Source organism: Falco peregrinus, chromosome 3 (genome assembly GCF_023634155.1).
Source record: "Falco peregrinus isolate bFalPer1 chromosome 3, bFalPer1.pri, whole genome shotgun sequence".
Classification (NCBI taxonomy): Eukaryota; Metazoa; Chordata; class Aves; order Falconiformes; family Falconidae; genus Falco; species Falco peregrinus.
In genome coordinates this window covers 98,675,905-98,690,760 of record NC_073723.1, presented here as the reverse complement: position 1 = coordinate 98,690,760, position 14,856 = coordinate 98,675,905, and the positions used below count along the sequence as shown (strand labels likewise).

At 43.5% G+C, this 14,856-nt stretch overlaps 1 protein-coding gene across 1 annotated transcript in view; it reads left to right on the top strand.

Annotated features, from left to right (window-relative positions):
• LOC101915782 (protein Jumonji-like) overlaps nt 1–14,856 on the top strand; it is a 116,675-nt gene extending 101,819 nt beyond the window's left edge. Inside the window, exon 3 of the mRNA XM_055799238.1 lies at nt 14,726–14,856. Within this exon, the coding sequence (XP_055655213.1) occupies nt 14,726–14,856 (131 nt within the window). The remainder of the gene's footprint in view (nt 1–14,725) is intronic.

Here is a 14,856-nt window from a genome sequence, read left to right as displayed (position 1 = left end):
GTTCCTCTCCAGAACGCGGGAATAGAAAAATCTAAAGGAGGTGTTTCTGCAGGTTGTCAAGGAACCCTCTGCAGCCCTGAATGGGGTACTGGAATTCTGATTATGGAAACAAGGTCGTGTGCTGAAAACCCAGAGGGACCTCTTTAGTGATTTTGATTACTGCTGCCTGTCAGTCGCGTTAGGATTTTAAGAATAGGGATTGGTGTTTGGAGTAGTGATACCAATTTTCAGAGATCCTCGTCTAAAAGGAAAACTAATTCCCTTGGGAAATCGTTTGCTTCTTGTGTAGCTTCGAATGTGAGAGAAGGCTGTAAAAAAGGCCGTGAAAGATGTAATTGTTGCTTGTGTTCTGTTTATGAGAATAAATCCAGTGCCCTCAAAAGAAGAGCCTCAAAAAAAAAAAAAAAAAAAAAAAAAAAAAAGAAAAAAAAAAAAGCAAATTTCTATGACATAAGATTTTAAATTCTGTTTTTCAAAATTTGTGATAAAAACTAAATTTCTGATACAGAAGTGCTAGCGTTTCATAAATGGAAAAAGTGCCACAGTTTGCTTAAGGTCAGTAGTTAACCTACAGAGATGACAACCAAGATATTAGAATTATTCAAGCAGATAGTGCATTTTCCTCAGCTAAACTTTGTCCTAGAAAGGTGTCATGGCAATTTCCAAACATGCCAGCTTGGTTAAGCTTGTGGCAAACATGATCTAGTTGGGAAATCAATGTGAGAGGGAATGCTTTGGTTCAAGGCAGAAGTTGGAAGCTTTGCTCATTTAGTAAACAGAGATGAGTAGAAATAGGTAATTTTGCTGTTCTGAGAGATTTCACTTTACATTTAGGGTTGTTAAAGTCACTTACTCCTTTTATGTGCGCTCTTTAAACAGAGAAGAAACAACGTCAGCACTTTGATGGTCCTTCCCCGGATGGCTGTGATGCCCCTTCCTGCCTTGTGCTGGTCTGCTCCTGCCCTCAGCCCTTCCCTCACAAAAGCTAACGTGACTTCTGCTGGAAGTTTGCTTTGTCCAGAAATGAAATGCCTCTCGCCAGAGGGGCAGGAGCCTCTGAGGCAGCCCATGGCAAGACAGCAGTACCGGACCCAGTGGCAGCAGCCTGCTCTGACACCTGGGTCTGCACATCCCTTGGCTGCTGCGCTGGCTCTCTGGAAATAGCTATTTGTGTTATTGCTGCGTGGATTTTTCAAGTATTTCCTCCTCGCTGCGTGAAGGGTTCTGTCATTGTTCCCTAGCACGCCACGTCGAAGTGGAGGTGCCCAGTGGTAGGGTGGCATGAGGCTGTGTTCGACTTCAACTTGTTGAAAGCTCTTTTTCCCTGGGCGTGTAGATGGTACCCCAGGCATGGCATAAAAATTGGAACAGGTGTGGTAGAAATGCCTAAATACAACTAAGCTGGGTGCTGCCACTCAGTGCTGTGCAATACTTGCCAAAAGCTAACTATGTGGGGGTGGCAGCAGCTGCCAGCAGGGCAACCTCGTCTTCTCTGGGCTGAGGCCACGTCTCTTCCCACTGCACAGAAGATAATACAACAGCAGCCCTCTGAGAGGTGCTGTTGTCTCAGCTGCAGCCCTACATGCCCAGAGCAGCATGCACCTCCTTCCTCCCTGGAGCTCACATCTAGGCTGGACCACCACCTAGCTTTTAATTTTGAACAAGAAGGTAGTCCTCTTCATTCTCTTGATTGTTCAAATACTCTGGTAACTTCATCTCTCTTATTTCTGAAGGCTGCAATTAAGTACTGGAAGAAGGTTTTATGCTAACATTTGTCTAGGGAGCTTTTCACTCCATCAGTGATGTGAAATTGCATTTGTTGACAGTGGGTAATGTCTGTCTGTCTCCTAAGCTGTAGTAGAAGATTGTAAGTGTGCCAAGGACCCTTGTCTGTAAGTGGATTTTTAACATGCATTTACAGAAACAGAAATACCTCTTTCAACTTCGCAACATTTCCCCTTTACTTTCAGAGTAAACAGCCTTTTTGGCTAGTTTAAGCTGTGATTAAATATAGATGTTTTCAACTAAAAGGTTCAGAAAATAAGCGTTTGAGCAGATTTGTCATGGCACTCAACATCACTTTCACTTTGGTGGTTGCTGTCAAGTTAATTTAAAGATTAACAAATAAATAACAGGATGTTGGGGTTGGGCTCCATTGAAAATTTCCAAATCTCTTTTCCTTTCTTTGTTTTTTAGAACAGAATTCATTTTTGAGCCTGCCAGGGACTTGCTTGTTCATCAGCTGACACAGGTTCTTTTTGCCTTTTCCATCCATCATCACCACTTACAAAAATTTTGCAGGCCAAATTGCACCTTCAGTGATTTTTACCCAGTTTGATCATGTCTGAATCGTGCTCCTGTCTTGATACAATTTCAGTGTTTGGCAAGACTGCCAGAAAGCCTTCTCTTGCAGGACACCCATCATCCTTTTTGTCTCAAACATAAAGAGGTGGATTTTTTTTTAACCAGAGAAACAGAGGAACTGTGTAATTAATTTTCTTAAACCTTCACTTCATGACCATCTAAAAAGAGTTGTTATTGCCCTGAGTGCGCTTCTAGTTGAAGTAATTCTAAAAATAATCTTGCCTCCCTGCATATTACTAATTGTAGGTAATGGAAAATGAAAACAGCAATGAAGGATGTTGCAGAGGTGCATGCATAATCTGTGATGGAGTTATTGTAGATCTGAAATAAATAAGCTGAGGAAAGGTAAGAAAGAGTTCAGCGGCAGCTGATGGGTCTGGTCCCCCCTTCTTTTATCTCCTGTCTGGCTCTGCCATTTGTCTGCCCGTGCAGTACAGCTGGTTCAGCATACTAACGCGGCAGGAAGCTAGCCCCCAAAAATGATTTTTTAAAAAATAGTAATTTTCTAGTTTAATGAGTGAGACAGGTTCATCAGAGGTCGGATGAGCGAGTGGTCGGAGGAAGAGTCTGGATTCATCCCTTTAGATAGTAGCAAGCTGCTCAGTTGGTGCAGTCATCTTGTCTAACCACAGCCTTAGGATTGGCAGTCGTCTTGTCTAACCACAGCCTCAGATGCTAGAAGAGACAACAGTTGCCAGAAATAGGAGCAAAAAAAGATGCAGCTTAAAAATTCGTTGAACGTGCTTCACAACTGTAGGTGTTAATTTTATGTATTTCTTAAAAAAACAACCCCACCCCCCACCCCCAAAACCCCTAAAACAAACAAACAAAAAACCCCAAAAAACAAACCAAAAAAACCCCAACACCCAAACCCACAAAAAAACTCCACCGCTGATGTAGTGGTGAAATTCATTGCATAGATGGTCTGTGGAACAAACCTTTGCCTTAACCCCAACAGGGGACAACAATTTTGTTTTTCTTGACTCGGGGTCATTCCGCATAGTTGCTGCCTTGGATTTATTGTTTCTATCAGCAGTCTGGAAGCACCCTTGAATGTAGACAAGCAAACTGCTTCATTCTGTCTTTGGCAGCCATAAAATTGCCAGCCAGCCTAAATTTGCACCCTGGCATATTTTTGGCTGGCATGTAGAGTCAAAAGGATGTTGGTGGCTTCACCTCTTAGAATTGCCAGCTCTGTCAAAAATTGTAACTTTTCTAGTAACAGTTCTGGTCTGCTTTTTTAAGAAACGGGAGTAAGGCGTAATTATGCAAAGCTACTGGTTTTTGGCTGTAATATTAAGCGAGATGCATGGCTTTGGATTCTAACTCAACCACAGATAAACAAGTTTAAATTTGTTAATAATTTTTTTTGTGATGAGTAGATTTTTATTGGGATGTTAAGAGCCAGACAGATCTGCTCAGACCATTGTCATTCACACTGCCAGGTTGGGGTGGATGAAGTTCATGCTGGTGACCTGATGAAGTGAGAACTGGTGGTTGGTGCTGCCCATTTTCTCAGGCTGTTGAGTTGTGTTGAGGAGATAAAGAGATAACTTGTGGTTTACATAGAAATCAAATCAAAATTATACAGCTGTTAAAGGTAGTGTAAATGTTCGAGTTCCATACCATTGTTTGCCTGGTGGATTGTGCTATTGAAAGGGCTGGAAAACTTGCAGAAAGTATGGACACGAAGTGGAGAAGGTGGCAGCAGTCCAGCAGTGTGCTCAGAAAAAGTGAGCATGATGTCTCTGTTTCAGAGCAATGGTTCTCAGAAAGCATGGGAATGGGGACAAAGGTGCTTTACCTCTTTCTGTCTGATGCCCAATACTTGTGATTCTTGTTATTTTAGTGTTTATTAAAATGTTCTAGTGACGATCAAAGGTCTGCAGGTCGGAATACGTAGCTGCTTTGTAAAGAGAGTTTAACTGTCAGTTTTTCTGTTGCTTCCCCATTGCCCATGATTGGCAGAAGGAAACTGTGCATTAAATAACTAGCGGTTTTAATTTTAAGGACAGACCCTAAGGCATATAACCAGGAAAGCAGCAGGGAAAGAAAAAAGTCAGTAATTGAAAAAGCATATTCTTTATTAAGAAATATTTCTTTATTAAAAAAATAGGAATGCAGCAGGAAATAAAATCGGTATCACAAGGAGAATCAGAGAGACGTTGCAGTCATACACACAGGCTGTGTAGTACGGTTTGCTGTAGTCAGTTCTAGGGAACTGTGTTTTCTGAAAACTGCCTGTGCTTAGCTTTGAGTAAGGCTTTTGCTATTATTTTTACACTGTAGCTTTGAGGTATTAGTGCAAGACTGCATTTTGTGGAGCACTTTCAGAGTATTAGGGAGAATACATTTTCAGTCTTCAAGGGCCTGTCTTGCATCTGACAACCTCCACAGCAGTTTTTCCTTGACATGGGGGGCATCTTAGAAATGGTTTGCTGTTTGGAAGTGTGGAAAGGGTTTGAGAACTATTTGGTTCAGCAGGATGTTCTTCAGGCCATTAGGCTGTGCTTAATCAGAGCAGATGTCGTGTGTGCTGTAAACCTTATCGTGTCAACCCTGGCAGTAAAGTGGTTTTAAAAGAAAAAGTAGAGATTAGTGACAGATGGCTGTAACTGCTGATGGGCACAGTAGCCACTTCTGCAACTTGCCTGACACAGCTGCCAGTGCACCTTAATCTTCATCTCAAACACCCTCTGTTACCTGTGTTCCCAAGCCTTGTGGCTTGTAACATGTGCAGGTTGCCAATTGGAAGGGATCTGGGGATCCTTGTAGTGACATGGAGTAAACTGAAAATGTCAGTAGATTGGTATTGCATTATTTTTAGATGCCATCAACCCATGTTTGAACATAGAGTTTCTGCTGTGAAAAGCAAGAACATGAGTCGCCTTTTTGAGCAACGACAGTCTTCAGGAATTAGTCACATTCATTTCACGGCTCATAACAGCCTGGGAGATTGGTCCGTGCCCTGAGCTCATGCCTCCACGTTTTGATTTGGTTTCAGTGGGATCTTTTTTATTTAAAATCTCCAAGAAACCATTCTGAAATAACTGCTGCCTTTTGATGACTGATGATGATACGTTCATCACATAGCAGATACTTCCCAGAGCTTGTGGATGAATGTTTTCCAAAAAATAAATATAGCTTAACACGTATACTGTGAAGTCCTAGTAGACTGCTCTACATTGTAATACATGTGCATACATTTTAATTTTTTTTTTGTCTGACTAGCGCAGATTTATTACATGCAGTTAATGTGATGTTGTATCCAGAATTAGTTGAATGCATGTTTTCAATAACCTGCCTTTGATGTCCTTTATTTCCCAATTTAAATGAATTTAATACTGTGAAGGGGCTGTCCAGTGAAAAGTGTAGATAGAGAAACCGTAGGTGCTTAGGGCGACAGGGGATGACAGTGACAAGCTTGACTTGCAAGTATTTTCTGGTAAATCTGAAGGAGTTTTCCCGCTCCAAGAACTAAAGGCAGCTGAATTTCTACCCTTATCCATCCTGTTTTCTCCCCTCACAGTCCTGTTAGCGAGCACTGCAATTGCAGTCGGGACTGTCTGATGTTTCAGATCTGTCCACTAAGAGGCTAACTCATTCCAGATAAGCCTTGAACAGACAACATTCATTTTTTACTTTGCTCAGAATTTCCTGTCCTTTGTTCTGCATCTGTTTGTGAAAGACTGTGTTATCTTTGAAAGCCTTCATCTTGTTTTCTTTATTCAAGCTATACACTAAAATGGAAAAAGGGAAGAGCTGGAAGGATCCCAGCTGGAGCAATATGTCAAAGATCCCACAGAAAGGCAGAGCTGGCAAACTCCCGAAACCTCTTCAGCTGACCTCTGGTGCAATTTGGGAGCCCAGGAGATAGTCCATATTTCCTGCAAAAATTTGGCCTCAGCCAGCCATTCTGAGTAATGCCCAAAGGTCTCACCAGCATTTAATTGGATTTTTTTCCTCCTTCGCTCATCCCTCACTTAGCTTCATTAGTGGTTGACCTTAAAAATATTTCAGTTCGGCCTCTTCCTAGTCTTTGTGTGTGTGTGTAGATGTGTTAAGAGGTGAATCTCACCGTGACATGGTCTGTTTCAGCCAGGCTGCATCAAAAGCAGGTTATTCCTAAAACACCTCCCTCAGACAGTTGTTGCCTCCTCTGGTGCTCTGAAAGGTGAAAGCATTTCATGGCCAACTGTTTTTAAAGATGCTGTGTTTACTGTGGCTGCAAAGCACCCCGGTGTTTTTGTCATGCCTGCTGCATATGTGGAGAGATTGAAAGAATCTCAGAAGTGATGAAAATGGCACAGAGGGGGTACCGTTTTTTCCTTCACAGCATGGGAATTTTCTTTCTGCTTCAGGGTGGAAATGCTGTCACAGTGTTAGCAAGAGGCTGCTAGAGCAATGGTAGAAGCATGTCCTCTCATACAGGGCACTGAGAAAAGGCATCTGGGCTGTACTGACCTGTATAGATACAGGTGTGTTGGATGGAGAGGGCTGAAGAGGGATTTCATTTCCTTCTGTTTTCTCCTGACCCCTGCTCCCTTGCTGTGATGTTGGGATCTTGTTTCAGAGCCTCAGGCGCTTTATCAGTCTCTGGCTCCCTATACCAGAAGGGTTGCGTGGAGCCTCAAAACTGTGGAGTCATACAGGGGTGTGCTGGGGTGGGGAGAGGCATGCTCCTGTTACACAGTCTGCATGCAGGGCTCCGTTTCCCTGCCTTGTTGTTGGTTCCTGTGGTGCATCTGTCCAGGAATACACCATTTCTCTTCCAAGGAGAAGAGTCCCAACTCATCCTTTAACGTGACAATCTACTTGACAGGACAGTAAGCAAATAACTTTGTTCAAGGACAACGTATCTGCTGATTTCTACAGTAGTTGTTCTGCCTTTTTATATCTCTGGGCGGTCAGCAGTGATTACCTCCAGTTGGAAGCCATGAATAAGGGATAGAAGCAGAATGTGGCTTGAATTCCAAATCTTCTTGAAACATAGTTGTTGCTGCTCTTCTCCCCCCTCCTGAAAATCAATTGAAGGTGGCCTTTTGTGCAGCAATGAAGTCTGTGGTTAGGGACTACTTGTCAAGTTTTATTTAGATGGAAACCTGTCCCAGAAGCTTTACCTCATCTCATTGTCCTGCAGGGATGAACTTCAAATGCCAGTTTACGTTTGCCTGGAACTGACCTTCTGTAATTGAGAGGAACAAGGCTGTCTTATCTAAGTAGATAAACGTAGCCCATTTGCAATTGTAGATTTAAATGCACTCTTTCATAGATTACCTTTGCATGTGTCCTTGAATATTTAAAGTCTCATTAACAAGAGACCAGAATTGAAGAGTAAAAGTTCTTTGTGAAAGAGAGGTTTTTGAGCTGCAAGCTGATGTTGATCTCTCCTAGGGTGGAGGAAGAGTGTTTGGTACAAAGTCCCCTTTATGCCAGCATGGAAGGTGCTCCAATAAAACTGGCATGCAAAGTTTTGAAGGCTAATTAACATCCAAAGCACAACACAGGCTTATATACACATGCTCTGCTCATAAAGTAGAATAAATGAGCTGTTGGTTAAGGCATTGCTTAGTGCAGAAAACCACCTTTCTTTCTGTTACGGATCTAGGTGTCTGCCATTAACAGCCTGGAAAGGAGACCTCTTTTAGAATAGTTGACTGATTGGAAAAACGAGTTTAAGATACTGTCTGTGAACTTGAATATGGGGTTTATGGGGAAGATGGTTTTGCAGTCCTTCAATTTCCCTGGCGTAGTTGGATGTTGAGATGGTGCTGCATTACCACGTGGCTGGATCAAAATTAGAACTGCTAAGTAAATAGCTAGTTAAAACTTCTCAAATCATCTTGGACTCCGTGGGGATAGTCTCTTGAAAACTGAATTTGCAGGGAGACTTAGAAAGGAATAGACTCTGCTGAGAAGGACAGACTGCTCCTCAGTTTGTGCTTTCCTACTTCCAGGAGAAATTCTGCTGGTATGGACAAAGGAACTCAGAAACTTTACCAAGGTTTTAGGAAAATAGCTTTCAGCTTTTGTGCAGTGGCTGCTTTCCCTCCTGACCTAGGTTGACCAGGTTCTTCAGGCACCAGGAACCAGAGAGCAGACTGAAGGAGGCAGTGCTTTCCATGCCAGATGTGTTCCCTTTTACTTAGGTTGAAAGCGATGGAAAAGTACTGTTCTGGTGTCCACTTGGCAAGAGAAGACTTCAGTTCCCTAAAGTGCTAAGCATGTCAGGAAGGACCTCAGTAAACTTTTGGTTTGTTTGCTTGTTTTCTCTAAAAATGAATGCTATTCTGTAGCTTAGAGGAAGAAGTTAAGGAAAGACGAGCGCTCCTCAGCCCCAAGGTTTGGGAGTGCGTGATATAGTGCCAAGTTCAGCAGATTTTGGGGAATTCTTCCAGCATGCAGAGGGGGAGGTGTCCTCTGTAGGGGACAGATTTTGTCCTGATGTGGCCTGTTAGGAGCAGAATAATATTTTGGAAGGCAACACCTACTTTCATAGGGAATGTCCTGCCTCTAACCCAGGTGGGGACATACCAAATGATAATATGACTTGAGGGATTAATTTGCTAACATGTAAGAAACTTCTGATTATGTAAAAAACATGCCCCTTTTCCCCCCAGAAGCTTACAGCTCGACTGAACATAGGTACCATTTTCAGGAAAAAACGGGGTATGGTCCTTCTGATTAAGACCTTAACAGAGCTCATGTAATGACAGAATTTCATTGCAGGAGCTCACACGTCCATCGGAGAACTTAAAAGAAATATGCCGGCTTAGTATTTAGTTGGAAACCACAGTGAAAAACAAAGGGAAAGCTGCTGGAACCTCGCGGATTGCAGAGCTTCCCACGATGTACATTTCCGCCCTCAAAATTCACTCAAGTACGATGTATGTTTAAGACTACGCAAGCTACAGTTTTCCCTTATGTACTAACCAGTGATGTGCAGCAGGTGTTGCTGAACGCCTTTTGTGCCATCTCTAGAAAAAGAGCATCTCAAACCTGCATGGGTCCCTGCAACACTGACGCGTGGCTTCCTTCCGAAGGGCAGAGACTGTCCTCGGTCCAAATCTGGCTGCATCTGCTCCCGGTGCCTGTCATGAGGGATGCTCCTATTTGTACTGCTTGCTCTCTGTGAAATGTAGGTCAGGATTTTTAACTTAGGATTGCGAGTAGGACAAATAATTCTCAGATGCTTCCATGTTAATACTGGACAATTAGGAATACTCCCTGTTTGCCCATGCTTTTTCGTCTCTTGTTGTCATACTTTCCCCTTCCTTTTAAAGGGAAGAATATGTGTTTTCCTCTTTCTCCATGTCCTCCGTGTCGTCTCCAGCTACTTGTGGTTTTTTATTCTGTCTTTGTCCTCTTATTTTCTGTGCTCCCTTTGAAGCAGGAGGGTCTGTTCCTGCACTGTGCCGTGCTGTGAGGACAACTGCAGGCTGCTTGCTGCAGGCTCGGTGTTACAGCCATAAAGATCATAAATTTGTGCCCCCGCACCACCCCCACCCCACCCCCCCAACTCGTAGGCCATCCAGCCTAATGTGAGAACAGATTGGCCTTAGAATTTGGAGAAAAGATCTATAATAAGCACGGGGGACATGCTGGTAAAAAGCATCAGCATGGTATACCAGCTCAGTTGGAGTACTGACTCTACATTAATTCTCTAACTTATAATTAGCTATATTAAATTCCAATTTTCTGAAAGGAACCATTATCAAATAACACTCTGTTTGAAATCTCAAAGAAACATAAGGAATGAAAGCTTAGTCCTCTTATGCTTTCATCTTTCAGAAGCAATCCCTATCTCAACATCTTGACCTACATTTTCTTTTTACCCTCTCCAAGAAACATTGTGTGGATTTAATGTCTCAGAAGGGAGGTAAGGATTTTTTTTTTATGCATGTGTATGTGTTGACATATAAAGTTTGGGGAAAACAATGAGGCCTTCGTGTCCCCAATGACTTTTTCTTTTTTTTTCTTTTTAAACTTGAAAGTGTTTTCTGTAATATCTCTGAGGCAGATTTTAAGTTCAGAAAGAAATTAAATGTAGAAAGTCCACCCTATACTTTTGCAAGTGGTCCACTTTTATCTACCTGGCATTTGCCAAAGCCTTTCCTGATTTTACAGACCAGTAGAGGAAAAAATTGGACTCCCCTTCCTTCTCATATCCTGCTCACCACTTGGGATCCAGCCATACATTTTCTTTTTACCATTAAACAGGATGAAGCAGGCTTTTTTTTGGGGTGGTGGTGTTTAAAATGATGGGTATTTGTTCACATTCATTCTCGTCTTTACTCTGTATTCTTGAGTGTTATTAATAAACACTTTTACGTGAGAGTTAAACCTTGACCTGGGTGGCCCAAGCATGCAAAGAAGCAAAGGCTGTCAGCGTGTCAGGCAGCTGGTGCAGGTTACGGGCTAATTGGGGTCCCGGCTTTGACGCTGACAACGATGATTCCCGCTCTGCGTACTGCCTGTCATCCAAAACGCAGCGTGGCATACCTGCAGTGCTGCTTGCCCATTAGACTGGTCCATCCATCCCTCTCAGGAGGGTATCTCCAACACCCATGGAGTGGTTGACACTGTCCTTTCTGCCTCATCCCGCCGTGCGGGGCTGTGGTTATACAGCAGGACATCTCCCACTGCGGGACAAATGTTGCTGTAGGTTCGCCCCATGTGGCGACAGGCAGAGTTCTTCTCCCAGTTGTTCAGGTTGGTTTTGTTCAGTGTTTTTTTGGGGGGCTGAGGGGTGTGTGTGTGTTAGCACTTTGAATATACAAAGTATTAAATGCATGCTAAGCATCAATATTATTCAATAGTCTTTGTCACTTGGGTTAGGCTTGGTGGAGATGCCTTGGAACAGTGTAGGGAGGGAATGTTCTAACTTCAGGATGTTCAGTTGTCTGAACTGTTTTAGCTTAATATGTCTAGCTTTTTACAGAGTACTGTGAACATAACAGAGAGATTCCAGTTGTCATTTTAGTAGTGTTGTGTCGTTTCCCCCCCCCCCCCCCCCATATTGTCATGTCATCTTGAAACAGAGTTATGCAGTGTTTTTTTGAATAGCAATAATGTACTTTTGGCCCTAAATCAGGGTTTTTTTATTGTAGTAATACAACGGTGAACTTCAGCATACATACACACAGCCTCTTGGGTATATTTTGAAAGCCCGCTTGCTGTTTTTATCCTGCATTTCTATGCTATTCCATTGCACACACCTCCCACCCCCTCACCCACTTTTCTCCGATGTTGTACTTAAGAAATATGCTAAGGGGTATCAGCCTTCAGTTACATGCATGGATGGAAGGAAAATTCTTTGCAACAAATTCTTGTGTGTGTGTGTGGAGACACACACCACACGACACAACAACCCAGTATTCTTCAAAAACTGCAAGATAGTACTTTATCTCCTTTGCTTATTCAGAAAGATAAAATCATTACGTACACATCACTGTATAGTCTTGATTGGATAAGTGTGTGTTTATGGTTGTTCCAGGGTTTCTATTAAGTCACGAAGCAGCTAATGTTGTTTCACTTCCCCTTCTGATGCCCCAAAACGTAAGCAAAAAAAGCTGTTTAATCGCAGCACAATATTTCTTGGTAGTGGAATTTCTTTAACTCCTCTGGGGGGTGGTGCTTTGGGAAGCCTTCTTTACATTTCAGAAGCCCTTTCTCCACCATCAAGTTTTCAAGTGGCTGGCCCCCTACCCCAGCTCTCATCTCTTCCCCCCGTGGTTCGCCTGTAGAGCTCACAAAAGGGAGGTGAATGTAAGGTTAAGCTGCTGGTATCAAGAGCTAGAAATACAGATGGGAATTGCTTGGCGTATGAGGAGCGTTTCCTTAAAGGCCGTTACAACGCTGATGCTTCATATGCCGATGCTTTGGGTAACTGCATTAATGCTGGCAACAATCAGTTGTCCCCCCAATTAAACCGAGAACGGTCTCTGCACACACTCTGGTAGGTGGCTGATGTTTGTTATCTAACGCCTTTTAAGTTTGTGTTGCTCATGCTTTGGCCTGTGTGTCATTCCGGCAGCAAGATCCTTGGAGCTCCGGCAGCAAGATCCTTGGAGCTCCGCTGAGTGTGGGCTCCTCCTGCTTCCTCTCCTCAGCTGTTGTCCTGCCACTGCAGTGCTGGAGCTGGTCTGGGCAGGGTTTTCTTCTAAGCATCTCCCAGCTACGGATTGATTTCCCAGCCTGTGTGTTTCTCATTGCATGTGCAATGGGGAGGCATCTGCAACCCCTGCCACCGCTGCTGGCATCATGTAGGAGAAGGGCTGGGATCCTGACCTGAGGTAAAGGCTTAGGGCTTGAGTAGGGGTGAAGTGTTGTCGCTCCCGTGCATGCCTGTGGCAGAACAATTTGTTCATTCATGTTGGGCTTTCATATTGCAGTTGTGATTTCAGTTTCCAGCAGTTGGTCTAAACCTTTCACTGTCACTGTCATGAGCCTTCTCTCCTCTGACGACAGCTCTGCAAACAGACTGGGGGGGGATGAGGAAAAAAAAAAGAACAGTAAAGTAAAAAAAAAAAAAAAAAAAAAAAAAAAAAATCACCCCTGGGAGAAGAGGTGAATACAGTCTGCAAGTACAGATTTCATGGAAAGATAGGTGGGATTTTTTGGTTTGGTTTATTTAAGCAGCCTGGTTTTGCAAATATGTTTGAAATATGTTTGCTTACTGTATGGAAATTTTTTTTGTATGGCCACATGGCTGTTTCGTATGTTAAAATCATGCCAAGTAATTTTAAAAAATATATTTTTATGATCAATTTAGCAAGGTAGATGTAAAACCAGTGGCAAGGAGAAAGGTGCCCCAAAAGTTCAGAGGCTGATTTTTAGGGCTTTCCAGGTGTTCAAGTTTTTGGTATTGTTTTACGGTGCCTTGAAGCTGCTTTCTGTGGAGGAGAGGAAATAAATGGTACACTGGGTCGATGGTGTCTAGGGGAAGGGTTCACTCCCAGGAAAAGCAGCTGCTGGTTTTGTCCCAGAGAGAATTGCCTTTCCCAGCTAGCAGTGAGACGTTGAGCATCGTGGATGAAATTTCGGTTTACAGACAAAAGCCTGGGAAAGTGTTTTGGTTTTTTTGTTGTTGTTTTTTTTTTTTTTTAAAAAGTGTTTGAGAATTGCACAGGCAGCTTTCTTCCCTCCCCTCCTCCTGGGTTGTCACAGGGCTTTATGCTGGTGTGGTTGTCAAGCCTACATTAAGGCTCTCAACTGATATGCAAGGGGTCAGGTTGGCAGGGAATTGGAAATCTGGCTGCAGGCAGTGCCTGCGCATCCCTGGTGTGGGGAGGGAGGCAGGCTGCCTGCGGTCCAGCATCCCTGGTGTGGGGAGGGAGGTAGGCTGCCTGCGGTCCAGCTGGGCTGCCTGACCTCCTGGTGCAGGGGAGGGCTAGCTGGCCTCTTGCTGAAGATGCTAGGGAGTTACGTTAGAAGTGACTGTGGCCTCTTCTTTTTTTTTTTTTTTTTTTTAAGTCAGTGGCTATTTTAATTGCTTTAAACTCAGAGATCATAATTCAAGTGCTTAGTAGAAGGAGGTGGCACACCAGAAAAAAAAAACCCACCACCCTTGTCAGTGAAAGAAGTTGACAGTTTGACTCCTGGAGCTGGCTGATGGATGATCTCAGAGCTGGGGAGGGCACGTTCTCTAAAAAGTTACTGAAAATACGGAGTGAAAGTAATTGAAATGGTTTAATTCAACTATCCGTTGTATAGAACTTGAGTTCTTTTAGAACACCCCTACCATTTAGCTCAGTTATTTTTCCCACGACAGGAGGAGGACTTTTCTCCTCCTCTTCTTTGACTGAAAGCTCAAGCATCTCCAGTGGAGAGAGGGCTGAATCTGTACCCACATCTGTTGGCTGCATGGGATGGTCACTGCTGCTGGTCACCAGGCTGTGTGTTCTTGCAGCAAACAAGATCTTTGTAGCTCGTGTCACATCAGGGGAAAAAATATTTCTTCTGTTTGGAGGGCTGCCTGTGCTCCTGGCAAAAGTAATGAAAAGCTAATCCTCAATGACATGCATTAAAATATCAAATGGGACTATGCAATTAGAAGTATGTCAGTTAGTGTTTGCCTTTCACGGCTTTTGTCACACAGGGGCAGAATCAGAGGCAGTTAAGCAGAGGATAACCTCCCCGAAAGGGCTTTCTGGCACATCTCTTGTCCTTTCCCTGTCCTTTTTCCTGCAGCACACCTGCTGTGCTAGAACCCTCCTCCTTTTCCAGAGTTTGGTGTTTTGCTCACTTTGGACGTGTATGTAGAAGTCCCACATTTATTCCTCTGATCATTTAATTTAATTCGGTTTACTTGAGAAAGAAGTAACTTGGGCTGCCTTTTATTGCTGCTTCCCATTTGCAGATGGAGGAGGACTGGCCCGGTCCTTCACAGGAGCACAGCAGTTGCTGACGTGCCATGTGGCTGCCGACTCTCCTGCTCTCCTCGCTCCTCGGAAGGGCCGGGCTTCTGCTGAAGGGTGCAGCAGAGGGTAA